The sequence below is a fragment of the Anser cygnoides genome, chromosome 2 (assembly GCF_040182565.1).
Source record: "Anser cygnoides isolate HZ-2024a breed goose chromosome 2, Taihu_goose_T2T_genome, whole genome shotgun sequence".
Classification (NCBI taxonomy): domain Eukaryota; kingdom Metazoa; phylum Chordata; class Aves; order Anseriformes; family Anatidae; genus Anser; species Anser cygnoides.
The window spans coordinates 34976684-34997122 of record NC_089874.1 but is presented as its reverse complement, the minus strand read 5'-3'; the positions used below and the strand labels follow the sequence as shown (position 1 = coordinate 34997122).

The window sequence follows — 20439 nt, the reverse complement described above, 5'->3', positions numbered from 1 at the left end:
GTATTTGCTGGATAAAATAAATAGCTGGAAGAGAACTATCACTGTGGTGTTTTCTCCCTCACAGAATGGTGGTTTAGTGCAACTCTGTCAATCAACTGTGCCTCCCAGTCCCACCATATAAGATACAGTACAGATGGATTAGGGTCACGAAAAATGTGGGAGTACAATGAGTGTAATTCCTGACCAACCTGTAATGCCAGACTGCAGCTCTGCAGCACTTCCCATACTCAACGTGTAAAAAAGGTTTGACAGGAGGAAGCATGGAGGTTCCAGGAAGAGCTGAGAAATTTGGATAAAAGAATCTGTTACCCCACAAAACATCTTCAGCTGTTGTGTGTGGCAGGATAAGGAGAAAGGCCACAAGAAATGCAGCTTTTATAGTGGGCAAGAATCTCCTGTTCTGTGAAATCCAGCTGTTTTGATTGTATATTGAGCTTTTAACTTTAAAACTTACCATGATGTCATTGGGAATCACTTCATTACTGATTGATTTCAGAGATTTAATCTGCTCTAAGTAACTCTGCTTAGAGTAAATAGTCACTAGTGGAGTCCCTCAGGGCTCAGAACTGGGGCCAGTCCTCTTCAATAGCTTTATCGATGATCTGGATGAGGGGATTGAGTGCACCCTCAGTAAGTTTGCAGACGACACCAAGTTAGGTGCGTGTGTCGATCTGCTCGTGGGTAGGAAGGCTCTGCAGGAGGATCTGGATAGGCTGGAGCGATGGGCTGAGGTCAGCTGTATGAAGTTCAACAAGGCCAAGTGCCGGGTCCTGCACCTGGGGTGTAACAACCCCAAGCAGCGCTACAGGCTGGGAGATGAGAGGTTGGAAAGCTGCCTGGCGGAGAAGGACCTGGGAGTACTGGTTGATAGGCAGCTGAATATAAGCCAGCAGTGTGCCCAGGTGGCCAAGAAGGCCAACAGCATCCTGGCTTGTATCAGAAACAGCATGGCCGGCAGGGCTAGGGAAGTGATTGTCCCCCTGTACTCGGCTCTGGTGAGGCCGCACCTCGAGTAGCATGTTCAGTTTTGGGCCCCTCACTACAAGGACATGGAGGTGCTCGAGAGAGTCCAGAGAAGGGCAACGAAGCTGGTGAGGGGTCTGGAGAACAAGTCTTACGAGGAGCGGCTGAGGGAGCTGGGGTTGTTCAGCCTGGAGAAGAGGAGGCTCAGGGGTGACCTTATCGCTCTCTACAGGTACCTTAAAGGAGGCTGTAGCGAGGTGGGGGTTGGTCTATTCTCCCACGTGCCTGGTGACACGACGAGGGGGAACGGGCTAAAGTTGCGCCAGGGGAGGTTTAGGTTGGATATCAGGAAGAACTTCTTTACTGAAAGGGTTGTTAGGCATTGGAATGGGCTGCCCAGGGAAGTGGTGGAGTCACCATCCCTGGAGGTCTTTAAGAGACGTTTAGATGTAGCCCTTAGTGATATGGTTTAGTGGAGGACTTGTTAGTGTTAGGTCAGAGGTTGGACTGGGTGATCTTGGAGGTCTCTTCCAACCTAGATGATTCTGTGATTCTGTAAATCTGCTCTGAAGCAGCTAACATTTAGTTCACTGGGAAAAAATAAAGCAGTTTACAGTAATAGTGAATATTTTTTTCATAACTATAAAAGGGAGAGGAAGATGGCAAAGGATCCTTGTTATTGTTGCCCTGATCATGAACATTGAGGGCAATCGGAACTTCTCTCACAGAGAAATGGATATGGGGTGAATTTAACATGATTGCCCCTGGAGCTACTATCATGCCGAGTTCCCACCTTGCGGTCAGTGCTAAAATAAAATATGCTCTCTACTCTATAGAAGTATAAGGTGAATGTGGCTTATGTAGACCTTGCATTCAATTTGTGTTTAATCTCAGTTGTCTGTTCATTTACAGTAATCTCTGTTTTAAAGTCAATGCTTACTGCAAATTGATTCAAACCACCATAGCGTGAGGAAAAACATTGACAGCTGAGCAAAGCTTGCTCTGCTTAGTAACTGTCACATCTTGGCTTCTTCCTTTTTTCAATGCCTCTGTTACATTTCTTTCATCTTGCAAGCATTGTTCTCCATGCTCAGATTGTTGATTTTTAACTTAGATACCCCTTCTAGCGCAGCAGATGCATAAAAAGTTGTAGGGTTAGGCTATTTTTTTAAGGGGTTAAAAGCTGTCCAGATACAGATTTCTGCTGTCTACTTACAAATCTGTATATTTGCTTGCTTTGTACCATGGGATATATTTCAAATTGCTGTGTAAGCCCTCATTTGAGGTAAATCAACATTGCTGTACTGAGCTGAGTATAACTGAGGCTTAAGTTAACTTAGAATTTGACTCTGTGGATTCATTGATGTAAGTTTTTATAGGCTCTTGGAACAATAATAAATTCCTGGAAGACAAGATGTTGCGTATGAATGCATCAGCTGAGGTTCCTGTCTCTAATTTCATAGACTTCGGGAATTACTTGGCTTTCTCTGTTAGGGCACTATTTCTCTTTTAGGATTTTGTTTGAGCTATGTTTCAATTGCTATTTTAACAAGACCAGATGTTAGAATTTGAAAATATTTTTTTTTTGCATAGTTAACATTGTTTTCCTTTATAAAGAATTTATTTAATAAAAACTTGATTTCCTAAATTACAAATTTCCCTTTTTTTACACATGTAAAAGAAAAGATGCCTTGATAAAGGCTGCAGTAAAACTACTTTGAATTATTGCAGTACAAGCCTTGAGAAATCTTTTCCTTCTGAGGTTTTATGAGGGTATGTCTGCAATGCCTTGATTGCTGCCTAGAGCAAGGAAGATTATGTAGGTTTATCAATAGATGAGAACCTGTCTAAAAGCTGGGAGAGATTTACTGTTTTGTTTACTCTCATGTTTGCTATCATCTCAGCCATTGTCAAACTGAAGATGGAGCGAAGTCAAGAGATCATCCTACTTGTATTCACTGTTTGCTACTTGCACTTCAGTCCGTGAAACAAATCTTGTGAAAACAACTAGAGCCATATAATAGCTAAACAGGTTAAGGGGATGGGAAAATCAACTTTCTTAGGAATTTCAAAAGTAGTGCACCAAATTCTGAAGTCCTTTTGTAGGAGAAATATCTACTGAGAACTTTGCCTGAAAAAGAGGTAGGTCAGTTAGGGCAAGCTTGACTTTTCGGAGTTCTCTAGGTACCAAAAGGTGGTAAGCCTAGCCCATCCTTAACCTGTTCCCTTTCCTTGTTTTGGGGAGAGTAATACTTCAGCCAAAGTTGGTGGAGGGTAGAGAACTCGGTGATATTATATTCTTAACTTTGGGGAAATCAGAAACTGGAAAAGATATCCAGATGTGCTGCACTGCAAAAAAGGCTACAGTAGGAGCTCCACTGTATTTTATCTAGCCACAGAGCTTCCTAAACTGATGCTCGTGTGAATGTTTTCTTCTCTAACACTGTCCAACATAGATACCAACAGGAATTATTTTGTTTGAAATGATGGGGGGAAGGAATGAGAGGGAAGAGTACATATTGTTGAAATAAGTTTCTCGGTATTGAAGTTTGCAGTCATGTGGTCCTAGGGAAAAGAATGAGAGCAGCTCACGTGTTGCCAGCACTGTTTACTCATTATTTCCTTTTGTACTCATGCTTGCAGGATACAGCTGGTCTTCCTTCTCTCTTTCAAGTTGCATTGCTCACACTGTGGTATATTGGCACTGGTGAGGCTGGAGAGTAACTCTGGAAGAACCAAGTAAAACTTAGGTGACTACAAACAATTCTGTAGCAAGAAGTGCATTCCTGTCTCCCAGTTGCAAAGAGGAAGGCTCTGGGAATAAGAAAGTCATCCACCCAAGGTTCTTGCACCACCCTTTGCAGATGCTATCACCCAAAGCAACGTGTCATTCAGACAAACAGGGGCAGCACAAGGAGCAAGGACACCGGTCTCAGTTCCATGGCAGAGCACAGAAAATACATTTTCAATTGTGAGAGAACAGATCTGCACATTGTCTTGTAGGTGATTTTTTTTTTCCAGCATAATGACTACCTGGTCTATACATGTAATTGTGATATAACAAATAGCATCAATATCCACACAATTAGCAGCCCACATGTTTTTGAGCTGCTTGCCAGCCCTCATTCCTTGTTTTGAAAAAAACTGTTTTCTTCTTGCCCTGCTTCATTTTAGAGCAGGAAAATGAGTATGTTCTTCCCCGACCGTATGAATTATCATTCCTGTACAAAATGGGGTATTTTTTTTTCCTTTGGTCCTCCCTTGCCATGTGCATTTCTACAGCAGATTATGCAGACGGTCCCTGGCAGCTCCTGCTGCAGATGCCCTGGGAAGCCCCAGGAGCCCCAGCTCACCCTGCAGTGGCAGCAGCACAGCCTCAGAGCTCCTCAGGACATTCTGGTTTCTTTGCCATTTGCAGTCGTCTCCTCAGTGCATCTGCTTCTTATGTGAGCCATGGCCTGCTTCAGAGCTCTCAAAACCAATTTCTCTGTTTCCGTCTCAGTAGGTACTGAAAAAAATGCATTTACTTTATTCTTCTGGAAAGACTCCTTTCAATTTGCACTGGAACAGGAATTCCAGTCATAGTTCAGTTCTGAAAGAGAGAGTGAGCTGACAACACATAGTGAGAATGGAGGTCACAGAGTTGTAAAATAATTGGGAAATACAACAAAGGAACCTCAAAAACCAAACAAAAGGGAGACACAAAAATTTGTTTTAAATCACAATAAAGCTATTGCTAGAAATGTTGCGGGAGATAAAAACACCCATCTGGTGTTATTCAATGAAATATTAATGTTAGCTTCTGAACATTTTGCAAGGTTTGACTACGGCTGTGCTCCAGTTCCCTATCAATGGAACACAAACACCAGCCGGCCTGCTGCCTTGTGAGGAACTGCAGTCCTCTGCGGGTTCTTTGGAAAACGCTGTGCAAATAATTTGCTCCCACAGTTGGATAAGTGTGAAGGTGCTTGTGCACACATTGTTTCAGAGCATGTAAGAGCACTTGTGTCAACCGGGAGAAAAGCTGGGAGTTGATCAAGGATATTTCTTCGTTACAGTCACCTTTGCTCTCTACAGGCAACTTCAGTCATAGGCTCTTCCCCGTGGATCCCTTAACTCCTCTTGGTTTGCCAATTTTGTCCTACACTGTCTATGTTTTCTTTAGACATGCATTCCTTAGTTCCTCCACCCCCTGTAGCCTTAAGGTTGCCTATAAGTAACAAAATCAGTATGGACTGCACTAATTTTAGGATCATATTTTTATTGACCTGAAAATGTACCAGTAGAACAATGAGTTGAGGTATAATTTATTAAATCAATGCGTATTATGCAATCACAGTCAGCTGTACCTAGCTGCCATTCCTACTAGGTGCTGTGCAACCGTCCTTTAAATAGTGCAATGTGCTGTACAGTTGTATTTCAAAGAACCCTGCCAAAATGCTTACACTCTGTAAGGTCTATGTGCAGTGATAAAAAGATGAAGGGCTTCATTTTTTGGAGGCTCAATGACAGGTATCCTCTATTTGCAACATTTTTTAGAAGAAATTCTAATATTTTTTACTTCAATACAATTGGCCATTTGACTTTATAGGTCCTCTTCCAACTGCTCAGAAAACAAAGATGTAAAAAAAGGAAGAAAATTAAGAAACAAAGAGATAATTTTAAGATTAATTAAATTAAGGAAACATAAAATAATTTCAGATTCAAGTTCTCACGTCTTTCTTAGACTTTTCTAGTTTAATGTAGTTTAATATGCTCTTAAAAGAACTGTATTATATAGGAACTATATAAATTAGGAATATATAGGAATAAATAGGAATTATAAAGAACTGTTTATATAGGACTTACATAAAAATTTGGGGCTTTTACACAACAGTTTAATAGCCATTCCTTTTGGTTAGTTTATGACGAAGTTCTGCTGCTGAATAGCTTGAACAATACAACAGCCAGATGGTCTTTGATAAAACATTAATGAGGCCAGATGGTTCATAATAAACTATTATGGAAAAAGAATTTTGAGACACGCAAAAAATGTTATCTATCCCTATGTCTTCATTTACAATTATCATAAAAGAAACAAAGTTCTGTGGCTGCCATCTAATCTACATTTTAAAGTTAGGAGCACTTAGTTTGTGCAGCTTCATGCAAACTGCCTTCCATGTTATTGTTGGAGGCATCACTAGATGATTCCTTAGGTAACCACAATCTGTTAGACATGATCCTAGCCTAACTTTTCTAACAATTTCCTAAAATTATGGGAAAATCATCAAATGATCACAAGGTTTTCACAGGATGATCTTTACAGAGTTACAGCCGCCCTAAAATACAGTCATAGCAGAGATAAGGAGCTTTTTCAGAGACACAGGTGAGTCCTATGCCAGAAGATATTTTCTAGGAAGGTAAAACCTGGAGCACCTTCCCTATGAGGAAAGGCTGAGAGACCTGGGTCTGTTCAGCCTGGAGAAAAGAAGACTGAGAGGGGATCTTATCAATGTTTATAAATACCTGAAGTGTGGGAGACAGAGGGATTTGGCCAACCTCTTCTCAGTGGTTTGTGGGGACAGGACAAGGGGCAATGGCCACAAAATGGAGCACAGAAGTTCCGCACCAACATGTGAAGGAACTTCTTCACGGTGAGGGTGCCAGAGCACTGGAACAGGCTGCCCAGGGAGCTTGTGGAGTCTCCTTCTCTGGAGATATTCAAGGCCCGTCTAGACGCTTACCTGGGCAACCTGCTCTAGGGAACCTGCTTCGGCAGGGGGGTTGGACCCGATGATCTCTCGAGGTCCCTTCCAACCCCTACAGTTCTGTGATTCTGTGAAATGTAGTACCATTTCCCTCTATGCTGACAACAATACTCCACATACCGAGAGCTGAGTTACACTGAACATGTCTGTCTGTCTCATTCTTCTGCATGTCCCAGTGTGGCACTCTCCAGTTGCTCTTTTCATGGCACTAAAAGTGCCACTATCAAACCCCTTTTTCCTCATGCTGTTCCATAAGAGCAGCAGAGATGCACCTGACAATGAAACAGATCACCTCTAAATTGTGGCCAAACTCATCTCCTGGGCAAAATCTTCAAATGTTTAAAGATGCTACCTTCCCACTGTCTTCCTGAAGAGCTTAATGGGCAGAAGCTCACATAAAGGGGTGGAGAAATGCAGCAGAAAGGCTTTCTGGCTACTTGGAGCTCTCACAGTCCCTTCTGGCTTACTGTGCCCTCCCATTTAGGGTCTCCACTAAGCACGATTCAGTAACTTACTGTTTGTTAAGCCTGTCACTGAGTGCTGGCGCTTTGGAAGGGGCTGATGACAGACGTACCAGCGGGACAGCAAGAAGGCTGATGTTTGCAGCAAGAAATGTCTCTCAGCACCAAATAGTATAGGTGAAAAATAAAGAACATCCCACCAAAACAGCAGATGAGTTGTAATGTAAAATACAAATGAGGCTGGTTAGTTGATTTGAAACAAACAAACAAACAAACCTGTTCAGATTTTTGTTCCTGCAAAAGGAAATGAACAGGAAAAAAATGAGTTCATTCTCTTCATGGTGATTTGGCTTATGATGGTGGACACCTTTAGAAAGATTTGCGTCACCAAGTATCCTTGTTTTTTTTTGTAAATGGAACCACAAATAATTTCACACTTCCTTTTCTACATTTTCTCCATAGAACCGAAGCCAACAGGTCATTTTGCAGCCAGTACGAGGGGTTAAATAAAGCCTGGCATGCAACAACAGAGAGCTCTGGACAACTTCCTGACATTTCAATAGAGAGGCTGAATTTTAGTATGCAATCTCTCGCTGCTGCAGCCTAAAACAACTCCGTGATGGCTACAAGGACCATTAGATGGACAATATACCATTAGTATGGCTCTTAATGCCAACCCTGTGAAAGCATTTTAAAAAGTTTTTAAGATGAAGAGACAAAAAACAACCATTTAAGAAATTCCCCTTTGCAGATAATTTTGGACATATACACTGTGCTAATGTCAATGACTGCAAAATATAAGAACCGATTATGCCATTACACCAAAAAAAAGTAAATCTAATAAATAGTGCTTATAGGGTGCAAAGACTTCTGTAACTGGTAGGAATAACCATTTTGCAATGCTGACATCTGGTGGTGCTCAATGATTTCTTTTCTTAATATCATGTCTGAGGAATTTCACGGAGGTATTTAAAGAGCATGCAACTATTCTGCTTTTTTTCCTTTCAGCCTACTATCTGTTGTGTCATATCGGTGACTACTTACAGGCGATGTGTATTCATTTTTTAAAATGTGGCTGTGAAGTTCTTGTGTAATTTGTCTGTCCCACTTCACTTACTTAAAAAAGATAGCCAAATCTTGTCCATTGCCAAAGGCAGTTTGTCACACAGGCAAAATTTTGTTTTTCTCCTTCTGCACGTTTTACAAGAGGATCTTCTAAAGCAGTAGCAATGCAGAAGGATCTTCTAATGCAGAAGTGATGCACTTCATGTTGTGGCTCTAGAGATTCAGTGTGTGGCTGACAGATCCCAGCGCAGACCACACTCAACAACTTGTATTTCTCTGATACTACATTCTCCCTGCTGACTTCCCAGTTAGTCATGAAATAACTGTGTGCTGCAAGTTTTGGCTGTGCAGTATACCTGAAGAGCATTTTCATGAAGACTGAATGCTCAAGGCATGTGTTCAATTCTAAATGTGTCCCATTTGCAGCCAGTTTTGATATCAGCCTTTGAAACCTTTAGGTTAATTGCTGCATGGCCCCAAAACTGTCTGTTAATGCCCAGACCAGGTTCTGTCTCTTCTAATTAATGTGAAGCATCTTAAAATTATCTTACGCTGGCTTGTGTCTATCTTGAAAAGATGGAAATTTCCTTGGTGCAGGTGCCCCTTAATTGGTGCACACCAAACCACCAGTAACATCCTTAAACTGACTGGCAAGTTTCACTATTTTCGTCTCCTCCCTCCCCAGAGAACATTTCCATGATAATATGTTTCAGTGCCACTTCCTGGCTTGATTTCTCAAAATCTGCTTTAGCAGACACTTGCATTGGAAATGAATGACACGTTGCCACTCCACGGGTAAGCACGTGATTGCTGATGAAATGTGCTGTTACTAGCCACTGGAGGAGATTATGACTGGAGCTAGTGATTCTGCAACTCGGTGGTGATCCTAGAAAGTGACTTGTAGGTGCTTTTTCTCACGATGAGGCTCTAAGCGTGGGTTTATTTTTTTTTTCTATTACCCCATAAAAAAAATAAATTATCACATATGCAGATACTTACTTAGTAACATTCAGGTTATTTGCTCTGTGAGCAGGTGCAGCCTAAGAAGATAAATCTATTTATCATTGATTCACTGAGGGTGTCACTTAGGAGAATCAGAAAGGGATGACAGACTAATATCTGCTAAAATTAACTGGAAGTTTTGGATGATGTATGTAGTTAACAGAATGGAAGACATGGATACTACTTGCCCAATATACATTAACTGTTACCTCTCGCTCAGGACTGTTCATTTAAGGGCATCCAGCGTTCAACTTTTCTTCTAAAGGCCAGGCTTTGCTCCATTAAGATCTGGTGCTTCAACATTTGTGACCATCCCCCACAGTCCCAAATGCTCTCTCTTTGACCTAGAAGTGAAGAATCTGGCTTGTGGCATGGTTCACTTGGAAAATATTTCCTTGATGCTCAGTAAATATCTTGAAGAATTACTCCTTATGTTTCCATGGACTCATCAATTTCTCCCTGGACCAGTCCTATCGTAAGCACTGAATTTCTATTATTCTGGTGTTGCCTTGCTTTCAAAGAGGTGAGCTACAGTCACTGAGCTCACTGTATTACACTACACTTCATAAACCCGTCTACCACACTCCATTGACTGCATTCCTCATTTTCCAGTGCTGTTCAAGGCTTGAACCAGACTGAGAACCAGAAAACTTGTCTTGGGAACTCCCATTTGGACTGGGGCTTTGACTGGACTCCAGCCATGCCAACAGCACTGACCCCAACGTTGCAAATCTGCAGCCGCACACACAGCAGGGGCATTGCCTCCAGCAGATTTCATACACAAGGTGTTGATCCTCTGACCGTCAGCAATCCCAGTCAGGTTTGAGAGGATGTCTCAGGAATTTTGTATGTAATTATGTCATAAAATGCCATCATCTGGCAGTTCTCAGGGAAAAGCTGCCTGTGCTATGCGACTGGAAGCAACGTAGCAAAATGAACCGTCCCCTCCCCTGGCTGAGCTGACAGGAAAATCCAAGCCCTCCGCCTCAGCCCCCCTCAGGGCCATGCCACCACACGGGGGTCCCTGCCGCACACACAACCACCCCCGGCACCAGGGCTCAGCGGGCAGCGCCCGCCATGACCGGCAGCCCAGACCCCAGTGCAGCTGCCCTTCAACTCCTGAGGAAGGTGAGGGGCACGGGCAGCCAGGAGGAAGGCGATGGAGCCAGGGACTCCGTGGAAGCCGCCCTGGGGCTTCGCTAGCGGACAGCAACAGCTCCCCTCACCCTGCCGGGCCCAGCATCCATCTGCTGGGCGGCGGCCGCTGAGCCACAAAATGGCGGCGGCGCTCGGTCCCGCCTCACCCCGCGTCCCGGGGCGCCGGCACCCGGGCGGGGCTTTGCGCCTCGCCTCGCCCCGCCGCGGTGCTGTCCGTCCTCGCCGGCCCTCGGCGCTGGCCAGGAGCCCCCCTGCTCCCGGTGCTGCCCCGGGCTCCCCTCGGGGCATCGCCCCCTGCGCCTCGCATCGCATCGGGGCGGGGCGAGGCGCATCCCCGGGGCGCGGCGGCGGGGATCAGCGGGGCAGCCGTGAGTACCGGGGCGGGCCCGGGGAGGCGGAGGGGCCGGCAGTGCCGGCAGTGCCCCTGCTGAGCCCCCTTTTCCCCGCTGAGGGGCTGAGGGAGTGGGGCCACAGTGGGGTCCACAGCCCGCATCCGAGCCCTGCTGCCCCGTGTGCGCGGGGCCGCCCCTGTCAGGTACCGCTGCGGCGGCCTCGGGGAAAAGCCAGGCTCTGGTTTCCCTTCCGTGCCTGCCCGTATGCCACCCGGCTGCTTTAAGGAAGCAAAAAAACCCAGAACCCAAACCGCAAACCCTAGAGGTTGAATCACTGCAAATCACGCGTGGTGCAGGAGCGTCGGAGGGGAAGCGCAGCACTTGGGTGCCTGCTGCCGCTGCCTCAGTGCCGGGCTTGGTGAGGGCGGCACATGGCTGCGTGCCCACACGAAGCGCCTCATCCCTCAGGGCCGGCATCACCGTCTGCCCCGACCCCAGGTGTGCAGCTGTGGGGTGCTGCGAGGTGAGCATCCCCAAAATGGGACCTGGTGGGATGGTGGCAGCTGGCCTCGGGGTGAGGGCACCATGGCCCTTGTGGCAGGGCACGTTAAACCCGGGGGGGTTCGTGTGGCACCAAGTCATCTGAGGCACGTGCTGGAAGATCCTCAAGGCTCAGAAGAGAGAGCTTGTGAGCTTTTGTGGCTTTTTGTTTAAATATAACTTATCTAGAAAGCAGGCAAAAATAACTTTAAGGTTTCGTAATAAAATACATGTACTGCTTGCCATCTCTTGCTGACTTCAGGAGCCTTTCAGGACAAGCTCTGACTTGGTTAGAATTCAGAGGGTGACACATGGTAAAGTTAAAGTCTGGCAGCTCTTCTGACTGCATGCCTACTGCTTGGTCCTCTTCGGTCTGCAAGAGTTGTCCTTAGCATGCCTTTACGACAAAATGTGACCTATTTGGTAGTCCAGTTGTCCCTCACTTCCCAAGTTGCCTGTGGACTGTGGTGTTCTGGGTAACCTTACATTGAATGGAAAAAAGGTGTTGGTTTGGGGGGTTTTATTGGTATGTTTTGTAAAGTGCATGTGTATACAGAATGTCAGAAATATTGGGCAGCTGTTCAGAACTTCTGTGCTGACAAAGGTAAAATCTGATTATTCATTAAATGTTTTTTTCAGATCTAATGATCTACTATATTGAGTTACGGAGCTGTGGTAAATGAAAGAAGCAGGGTAAGGTTTGTTTCTTTGAATAATCGGTAAAGTTGCTGTAAATATCTTTACATGATCTCATCCTGTTCATTGAATAATCTGCCCATAGCCCAGGTTCAGGCTAATTTAAAATTTTTTGGTAGGCGAGCAAGCTACTCCTCCATCCTTTTCTGCTTTCACACCTAGCTATCAATCTGCAAGAGTGAATTCACTCTGACAAGCTTTTCCTACCAGCTTTGATATCTTCCTTTTTAATTCTGCCAAACCAAGCATGGTTCTAACAAAGCTTTTCAGAGCAAGAAACAGCAAAAGGAGAGTTTTCTTAATGCTGTGTCTGTGACCACTCTGTGATCATTTGGTCAGGATGCCCTCGATCCTGGTAGTTGTATTAACTCTCAGTAGTGTGTCATTTTGTGAATGAGTGAAACAAGATACTCGGGTGCATTTTAGGGTGAATGTTAAAGGCACTATACCCAAACAAATATAATTTGGATAGAATATTGTTACTTTGCAGGTACTGCTGCACCAGCAAATACACTCATTGCAAAGACAGTCCCAATGCAGCAAAGTGTAGGAGACGTTGATATTGTCATCCTGATGCTAAAGACAGTACCAGCTATCCTACCTGGTGAGCCTCTGCAGTTTTCATAAGCACTCTGTGGTCTTTCTCAGATGTCCGTTTTGTCCACCAAAAGCCTGGTAACTGTGAGCGAAGTGAAACCACCATGAATAAGAAAGGAGTTTTATAGAATGGTGTCATTGGTTCTTCTCATGAGATTTAGTGAGTGTGTAACAGAAAGACAAATCACAAGAACTGTGGTGGTTTTTTTTTCCTTCTCCAATATCTCTTCTCATAAGCTCCTTAGGATTGGTGGGCTTTTTTCATTTAAGACAGTATGCCCACGTGAGTCCATTGTGTCGAAATGGGATCAGAATGAATGAGCAATCAATCACATAAAGCACAGAAATCCTTGAAGAAAGGGAACAGTGGCTAATGCGGGGCAAATTGCCGTGATGGTCCCCTCCATTACAAATCAGTCATCTGGTTAGTTGTGAAATATAAAGTCATATAAAAGAAGTCCCCAAACCCTCCACCCTCGCTGTTTTTCTTTTTTTTCTTTTTTTCTCTGCTGCAGTAGAGCTACATTGCTTAGTAAAACTACATTACACTGAGATTAAAACGGGGGAAATTTATGGAGAATAAATTTAAGAATGCAAAAATCAAACTCAGTTTAGAGCCTAGGAAAAGGTAAGGGAAAAAGAAAGTCCGTGGAAATACTCCCAGTATGTATAGCTGGGACTGTGCTGCGAGTTTGTTGTAGCCTCAGTTTATTATGAAAGCCTCAGAAGACTTAAGTAAAATGTTAGGAGACTGACATTGTTCAGATCCTTTCCCTCGAAATGTTGTTGGGAAATGCCCTTTACTTGTTTACGTGGAGAACTAAGAGTGGGCAATGGGGGTTTCATAGGAACCTCAACATGAATTGGTAAATACTGTATGAAATACTATCTGAAATGGGATTTCGGGAAAGCTAAGCTTCTATGTGCAGAGAAGGGTTTTCTTCTCTCCTCCAACTGATACTAAAACATGAAGCCTGTATTCCAGCCACTAGTATCTTTACTTGGTTTTCCATTTTCCCTCAATTGTGAGTGCTCTCTGCAATATCTTTTTGCTTGGTTGTTTGAAGTTTGTCTTAGCTAATTCTGGCCTGTGTTTGTAATGGACAAACCTAACTAATCTCTTTGAAGTAGGACAGGTGATTAATTAATGGAAAACATGTGGGTAACCTATTTTAAAGAAAAGAAATGGGCAGCTAGGACATCCTAGGCTCATAGTTGAACTTTACAGTGTCAGCTGGAGGATTCAAAGGAGTGCTGCCAACTAAAAAAGTAGAAATAGCAAGTAAAACAGCTGAAGAAAAATCTGATGAGACTAAAAAAACAGTTTTTTAGATTTGCATGTTTAGCACTCCTGAATGGTAATTTTTACCATTTCTTCTGTGACTTAAGCAAACTTTCTTGTTAATACAGCGAAATGCATTGCTTGGGATAAAGGAAACCTTACGCAAGAAGAGATGCCAGTATTTTTAAATTTACGACAAATTTAAGAGCTAGAATAAGGTAATGTAAGTACCTGTTTAGCAGATATGAATAACAGTTGCAAGCAACATATGTTTTATTTAGCTGTATTTACTCTAATGGGAAACAGAAAATTGGAAAACACTGGAGGTAAAAGGTTCAGAAGGGAAAAAAATGAAACGGGACTTTCCAGGGGCAGAGTTCAGAAAGAGAACTTAGTTACAAAGCTGCCAGTATAAAAAGCAATATTTGTTGCTTTTTATAGAGGATTTTTTACTATCCCTGTATGTGTTAACACACTTAAAACAATCAAGATAATCTGTATGAATAATATCCAATTACCTTCTATGGACTAAGACAATTTAATGTTAGGTAATAAACGAAGGAATCCGTGGAGAGGCAGGAATCCTGTGCCATTGCACCTGTGTTCTTGTGATCCTCGGAAGTCTCCTCAGGGTGCTCATTACTAGACACTTTTTCTTAGAACTTCAGGTAGGTTATGTAAGGTTTTTTTGTTTCTTTTCCTCCCTAGCAAATGAATTATCCATGGGTGTTCTTTGAAGGAATTTTTCAGCTTTAGATTTTAATACTTCCTTTCGCACATATCTTGCTTTCTTCATTATCTGCGTGGTCATGAATTTCATGATTATTGTAATGTTAAAGCCTTCCATATCCTGTTTGCAGCGCATTGTTCGTATTCGTTGCTGCTTATTTAAAATTTAAACTAAAATTGTTTCATCTGTTACTGTGAAAACTTTTTTACTTTGGGGAATGTTGCTTGGACTGTCAGGATTCCCAACTCAGAGTGGAAAAGATGAGGTGAAAACAGTAACTGTTCCTGTATTAATACTGTGAAGAACTTCTTAAAGTGAAAATGTAAATATTTGTACTTTCCCACTGTAGTTTTGAAAAACAGATTCATTCTTTCAGGCTCTAAATGATTCTCCAAGATGTTTGCAAAAGCAACAAAGAATTTTGTGAGAGAAACAGACAGTGGAGGTGACTTGATCCCTGTCTCTCACTTGAACGCCTCAGACAAGCTGCAGCTTCTCAGCTTGGTTACAAAGAAGAAGACATTCTGGTGCTGGCAGAAGCCCAAGTATCATTTCTTGACAGTCTCCTTGAGTGATGTGCTTACAGAAGACAAACCTATAAAACCAGGTAAAGCCATACTCGGGCAGCACTGTTATTGTGTGTATAAAAAGCATGCGAAGCCGAATCTTTTTGTTATTCTCAGTCATGTTACTAGAGGGCTCTTTTCAGAGGAATGCTCTGAAGTATTTTCCATCCTTAGGAATGAGATGGCTAGATCTTTTTCTCACTTGACTATTCATTTAGCTAAAAATAATACTAAGAAATGTTTAAAAAAAATGTCTAGATGGACTACTGCAACTGAGTGCTGAAGGCTGTCAAGCCATACAGCGCTGCCATGCTGTTTAATAGCAGTGCTGTCTGCAGCCTCAGGAGCTCCCCTAGAGTATTTTGGGGAGTTTTCAGTGTGTCTTAGTAGCGTGAAACTGTGCAGTGCTCCAGGTGAAAAAGCACCGAACAAACTGTTCTACTGGTGATAGCAGACCAGCGAATGCTTGCAGCTGTTATCACGGCATCCTTTCTTCTTGCACAGACAGTTAAAAAAATAGTTATCCTTGTCTTTATTTCTCCATCCAGCTGCACCAGTGCTAGACAGGTAATAGGAGTAATGATCTGGAACCCTCTATTTCTGGGCATGACATAATTGTGAATGTAGGTAAACAGATAGTTACTTATGCATAGATTTTAATTGGAGCTCAGAAAAGAAGCTGAGTCTGTTCTCTGGGTTATAGACGTATGAGATTCAGAGTTTGATTTAAGCCAATTAGATGTTTCCACTGGTTTTCAGTGAGCTTTGGGACAGGCTGATAATGAGATATGTCAAGATAATGGCAAAATATTCAACCTATTATAAGCAGATCTACTTCATAGTTCTCCCTTGTTGCTGAAGTAAATTTCTGCCATGCTTTTTAAGTCTTCCTTAGCATCTGAGCTCAGCATTTCGCTCACCAGATGTTTTCCTAAAATGGCAAAATATGGAAGATAGCTGAGCAAAGGCGATAAAAATACGGAGCAAGCAGAAGTTGCAGAGCTGTGACCTTCCCTATTTACCTGTTGAGTACTCTTCTTGCCTTCATTAACGTTAACTGTTTGTGTTTTCTGTTAGTTCTTGTTTTTCTGATGACTTCAGGACTGTTTCAGCGCTTGTCTTCATGGGTAGCAATTGGTTTTATTCTTTTCCTAGTGATTGTGGAGTCTGACTTTGCAAAATACATGGGGAAATTTGAAGATTTTGTTCAAGGAAGTATTGAAACTTCGTTTGGAAAGATCAGCCTGGGAGCTGGAGGGAGGGGCTATGTGGAAAGCCAGTCCTCCTTTGGAAACCTGAGGAAGCAGGAGATTGACTTGCAGCAGCTTATGAAAGACGTCAAGGACAGGTATGCTTCAGATGTGGGCATTGCAATGGCCAAGAAAGATTTGTTCTGGGATAAATGTGTGAACCAGATCTGCAAAATTGGTATGCATCTAGTGTCAAAAAAATAACATCAGTCAAGATTTAGAATCTTGTTTCTAAGAGTAGATAGAGTGCTACAGAAGAATATACTAGAATAATTTGTATTTAGAACAGTAAGCTTTCACTTGGTTTTCTGGAGTGTTCCCCGCTCTGTTCAAATAAATAATCTTCCTGTAGCAAATCAGATTTACTTCAATGTATTTTGGGATTATAATCCTGCATGCAACTAAATACTTAGAATTATTTTCTACACTCAGAAGACTATTTAAGTGTATATGTAACTGTAAATAAGTTGCTTGTTAAAATACATTTATCTGGTGTAAGGACCTGAAAGATGCCAGTGAATTGCTCGCGTGCTAGACTTGGAAACAGGCTGAGACGCTGACATCTGATGAAGAAGATATTCATATACACAGTCCCACGGGACTGTTAAGTGGGTGTGGCAGTGACATAGTCCAGTTTAACGTGTGTGTGTGCCTTAATGCAAGGAGCTAGTTCTTGGTTCATGGAATAGATGCTCAGAGCTTATTTAAAGCTTGTGACGCAAATGGCGTAATTGATAGAGAGTGAGTCTGGCTTTTGTTGGGTCACTGAAAGTGATGAGGATAGCAGATTTTTTATTATTTTTTTTTTCTTCAGCATAATTCTGAGGCTTACTGGAAATTGTGGCAGTTCCTTACAAATAAAACTCTAGTTACTACTTCATAAATATTCTGCGATTTATGAGAGAACTTGTGCATGGGTGCTAGCTTCCGTCTCCTTCATGGAGCATCGTGTGGAACTGAGGAATTCAGCATGCAAGAATGTTGTTGCCTAGAAGTTAGTGATTTGGGATGCAAAGTGTTATGGTACTAGGAGGATGTTTACTGGTCAGTCCTTTTGGGAGGAAGGTCAGTTAAGTGCTCTTGATTTCCTCTAATTACATACGTTGCTTGTGCTTGTTATAGAAATAATAAAGCAATAATTGGTCTAAACTAAATTGCAATTGAAAGTGTTCTTGTATTAGGCTGTTTAAGTTAAAGCTAGAGATAAACAACAGAAAGCACATGCAAAAATGTCAAAGCTGGTACGTCTTCTGTACCGTCGTGTGAGTGTTCAAGGTTCAGAAAGCTGGAAGTGCTGAGTGGCAGCAAATTGGTTTCTTGTCAGTTCTCAGGTGAACCTTAAAAAGGATAATCCTGCTGATCTTTAATTAGATTCCAGATGCTGCATTGGCCCTCCTTTTCAGAAAAGGGATGACAGCTGAAGGATGTAGGATGAGATCCCTCCTGATTTGCAAAAGCAGTGTCATTTTGCATACAGAACACACTTATTAACATAATATGCAACAGAAAAATGAATGGTCCCTTTAGGTTTATGAACTTCACGTATTTTATGATGCATTATTCTTGCTTTTTGTATTACTTTGTGCTTGCTAGTTCAGAGTACTGAAAAATACTGGTTTTAGGGCAGAGTCCTATGCTTTAAACTAGTGGTTTATCTAGTGGGTAGCATCCCTGCACATGGCAGGGGGGTGGAATTCCACGATTTTTAAGGTCCCTTCCAACCCGAGCCATTCTGTGGTTCCTGTTTTCAGTGGCTTGACCATTCCTGAAGTCTCACTGTGGTGCAGATGTTTCGTTATTTATTCTTTATAACAACTTAAGCATTTCTGAGTATGATGAGACAAACGTTCATCACTTTTCTACCAACTATGCCACGTGAGCAATACAAAGTCACAGTATGTTGAGAGACAGCATTGAGTAAAATCAATTGTGTGCCTGCGATTTAAAACCTCAGGAGGATGCTGAATAGAAAATAGAGAAGCTGTGTCACTTGCACTCTCACAAGTCTTTGGTATTCTTGAGGAAGTTGTTCTATAAAGTAATTGCCAGGTTATTCTGTGGGGAAAATGGTGAAGTGCCATCAGTAAGCTGACTATAGCAGATACTTTGTTCTGGTATGACAGTAAAAAGTAGGTCAGAGAGTTTACATTTGAAACAGATTAACAACGGAAGTATGTGTCTGTGCTTGGTGTGCAGTGCCTGGGCGAGGGCTGGTAGATTTTACTCTGGCCCTGTGTTAGAGGTCTTTATTTGAGAAGGGACAAAGCTGGGTAAAGGCTGATGCCATGCAACGAGCAGCATTTGTCTGGAAGACATCAGCCTACTGCTGCATGTTACAAATGAAGTGGAGAAGACAGAACGCGCAGAGGATTTCTGGAAAGCAGTTGAGCGATGGTTTGAAGGCAGGCATGTGGATGTTGGGGAGGAAGTTGTGTTTGGAGGTTTGAGAGCACGCCACCCATGTCTGGGCAGCCGGGAGGGGAGGAGCGTTGAGCTGGCGTTGCTCTGTGCAGGACAGAAAAGGTTCTTCACTCACATGGGTAGCTTGGACTAGGAGGGTTTGAGTGTGAGGGTTGAGGGCTCTGGTGTGAATAGTCCGGCCAGAGACCTGCCCCGCAGGGGAAGACACTCAGTCTCGGCTGTGGGTTTTAGAAGTGCGAGCCTTAAGCTGTGAGAGCCTGCTGTGTGGCCAGGTGTTCTCTGTATTTCTCTTGCCTTCCGCTGGTTTCTCCCTTTCTCCTTTTTTTTCTGCTTCTGATCTGCAGCAACCTGCCTTTGTGCCTGTTTATTCTCCACTCTTTTCCTCATGCAAGAAGAAGAATGTTGAATAAAAGTAGTGGAAGCGTTTGCGTTGTAGGATAGTGGAAGTGTTAAATCCAATCAGATGTAAAGAGTGAAACCACAACTCAGATTCTTTTCTGCTCGTGTTTGACCTGTGGAGCTTCCAGCATAGTAAATCATCGACCTCAGGAAGGTTATTTAAGAAGAACAAGTTATCAAACGGAAAACCATAATCCTTATCTTTGAAACGATCTATATTTATACAGTTTTATACTGTGTGCATTGATAACAGCAAACCAACATCTCATTTTACTTGATAGTGTTTTCTTTTGTGTACTTCAGCTTCTCAAGTGGGGAAAGAGTGCAGTAACATAGCACAGGTCACACAAGGCTGCTGAGCGCTCCTGTACAATAGGTGGTGAAAGATGGGAAGAGTGAGGGTTGCAGAGCAGAAATAATAGCTTTGAAAAAACACCTGTTTAAAAAAAAAAAATCGCTTCCATGTGACCCCACGACTGTGTTCTCAGGGATTTAACTCAACCATCTTGCTCATCTTGCTGTCCTTGATATTGAGAGTTATGGTAGCAAATGAGTTTGGCCCTTGCAAAAGCGCCCTCGTAGATTCAGCAGCCATTGCCCTGCAATATTTTAAGCTTTGCTTTGACTGTCAAACTTTAACCCTGTGGCATTTTGCCCTTGATGCCTCTTTTCAACGATAGTTTAGATAAGCCAGGTGAAGGGATGCAAGACACGGACTCCTGCTGGCTCTTGAACAGGAGACCTTTATTGCCATTTTTTACCACTACATATACTTTCCCCGTAGCCCCACGTGCTGTCCGCACGCCCAAATCTGTCATACAATTGGTTAGAGACCCTCAGACACGCGCCTCGAGCCAGCCAGCAATTGGCCACTGCCCAAAGCTCATCTTTAACACTGTAGCCAATTTACTTTATCTCGACCTTGCTCAAGTTTTTGGTTCTACAGCTGTTTTCCTCATTATCTCTAACTCAGGGACGTGTGAAACTGCACAAAGCTCCCTGCGAATTCCTTTCCCACAGCCAGGTATTTGTTTTACCTCATCTTGTCTCCTGTTTGAGTCACTGTCCTGTGCTTTCCTGTGAGAAGCGCAGAGCGTTTTCTTCCGTTGGCTGTCCTGTGACACCCGTGGTGTGCCCACACACACAACACCACGGCCTAAGGCACCTCAGGGCAGAAAGCTCAGTGCCAGAAGTCTGGAGGAGAGCATTTAAAGAAGAGGCTGCTCATAA

General features: G+C 43.0%; 1 protein-coding gene and 1 long non-coding RNA gene across 14 annotated transcripts in view; one reads left to right on the top strand and one right to left on the bottom strand.

Annotated features, from left to right (window-relative positions):
* Positions 1–2750: 2750 nt before the first annotated feature.
* LOC106030217 (uncharacterized) lies at positions 2751–10679 on the bottom strand. The gene is made up of 4 exons (XR_007165663.2): positions 10543–10679; positions 9448–9582; positions 4317–4471; positions 2751–3689 (listed from the first exon to the last, which is right to left on the bottom strand). It is a non-coding gene; the product is annotated as an uncharacterized lncRNA (long non-coding RNA).
* Position 10680: 1 nt separating this feature from the next.
* The window catches only part of GSDME (gasdermin E), a 32039-nt gene continuing 22280 nt past the window's right edge, over positions 10681–20439 (top strand). For 4 of the 13 annotated variants that reach the window (XR_001203597.3, XM_013171871.3, XM_013171866.3 and 1 more), the window contains exons 1-4: positions 11167–11251; positions 11908–11961; positions 14950–15180; positions 16295–16487. Coding sequence is in view for 12 of the 13 variants with exons in the window: in XM_013171871.3 (XP_013027325.3) it covers positions 14970–15180; positions 16295–16487 (404 nt within the window). In the remaining variant the exon portion in view is untranslated. Of the gene's footprint in view, positions 10765–11166; positions 11252–11907; positions 11962–12454; positions 12569–13971; positions 14062–14391; positions 14512–14949; positions 15181–16294; positions 16488–20439 lie in introns of those variants that run through there. The other 9 variants (XM_048070271.2, XM_048070268.2, XM_048070270.2 and 6 more) reach the window with 9 other exon arrangements.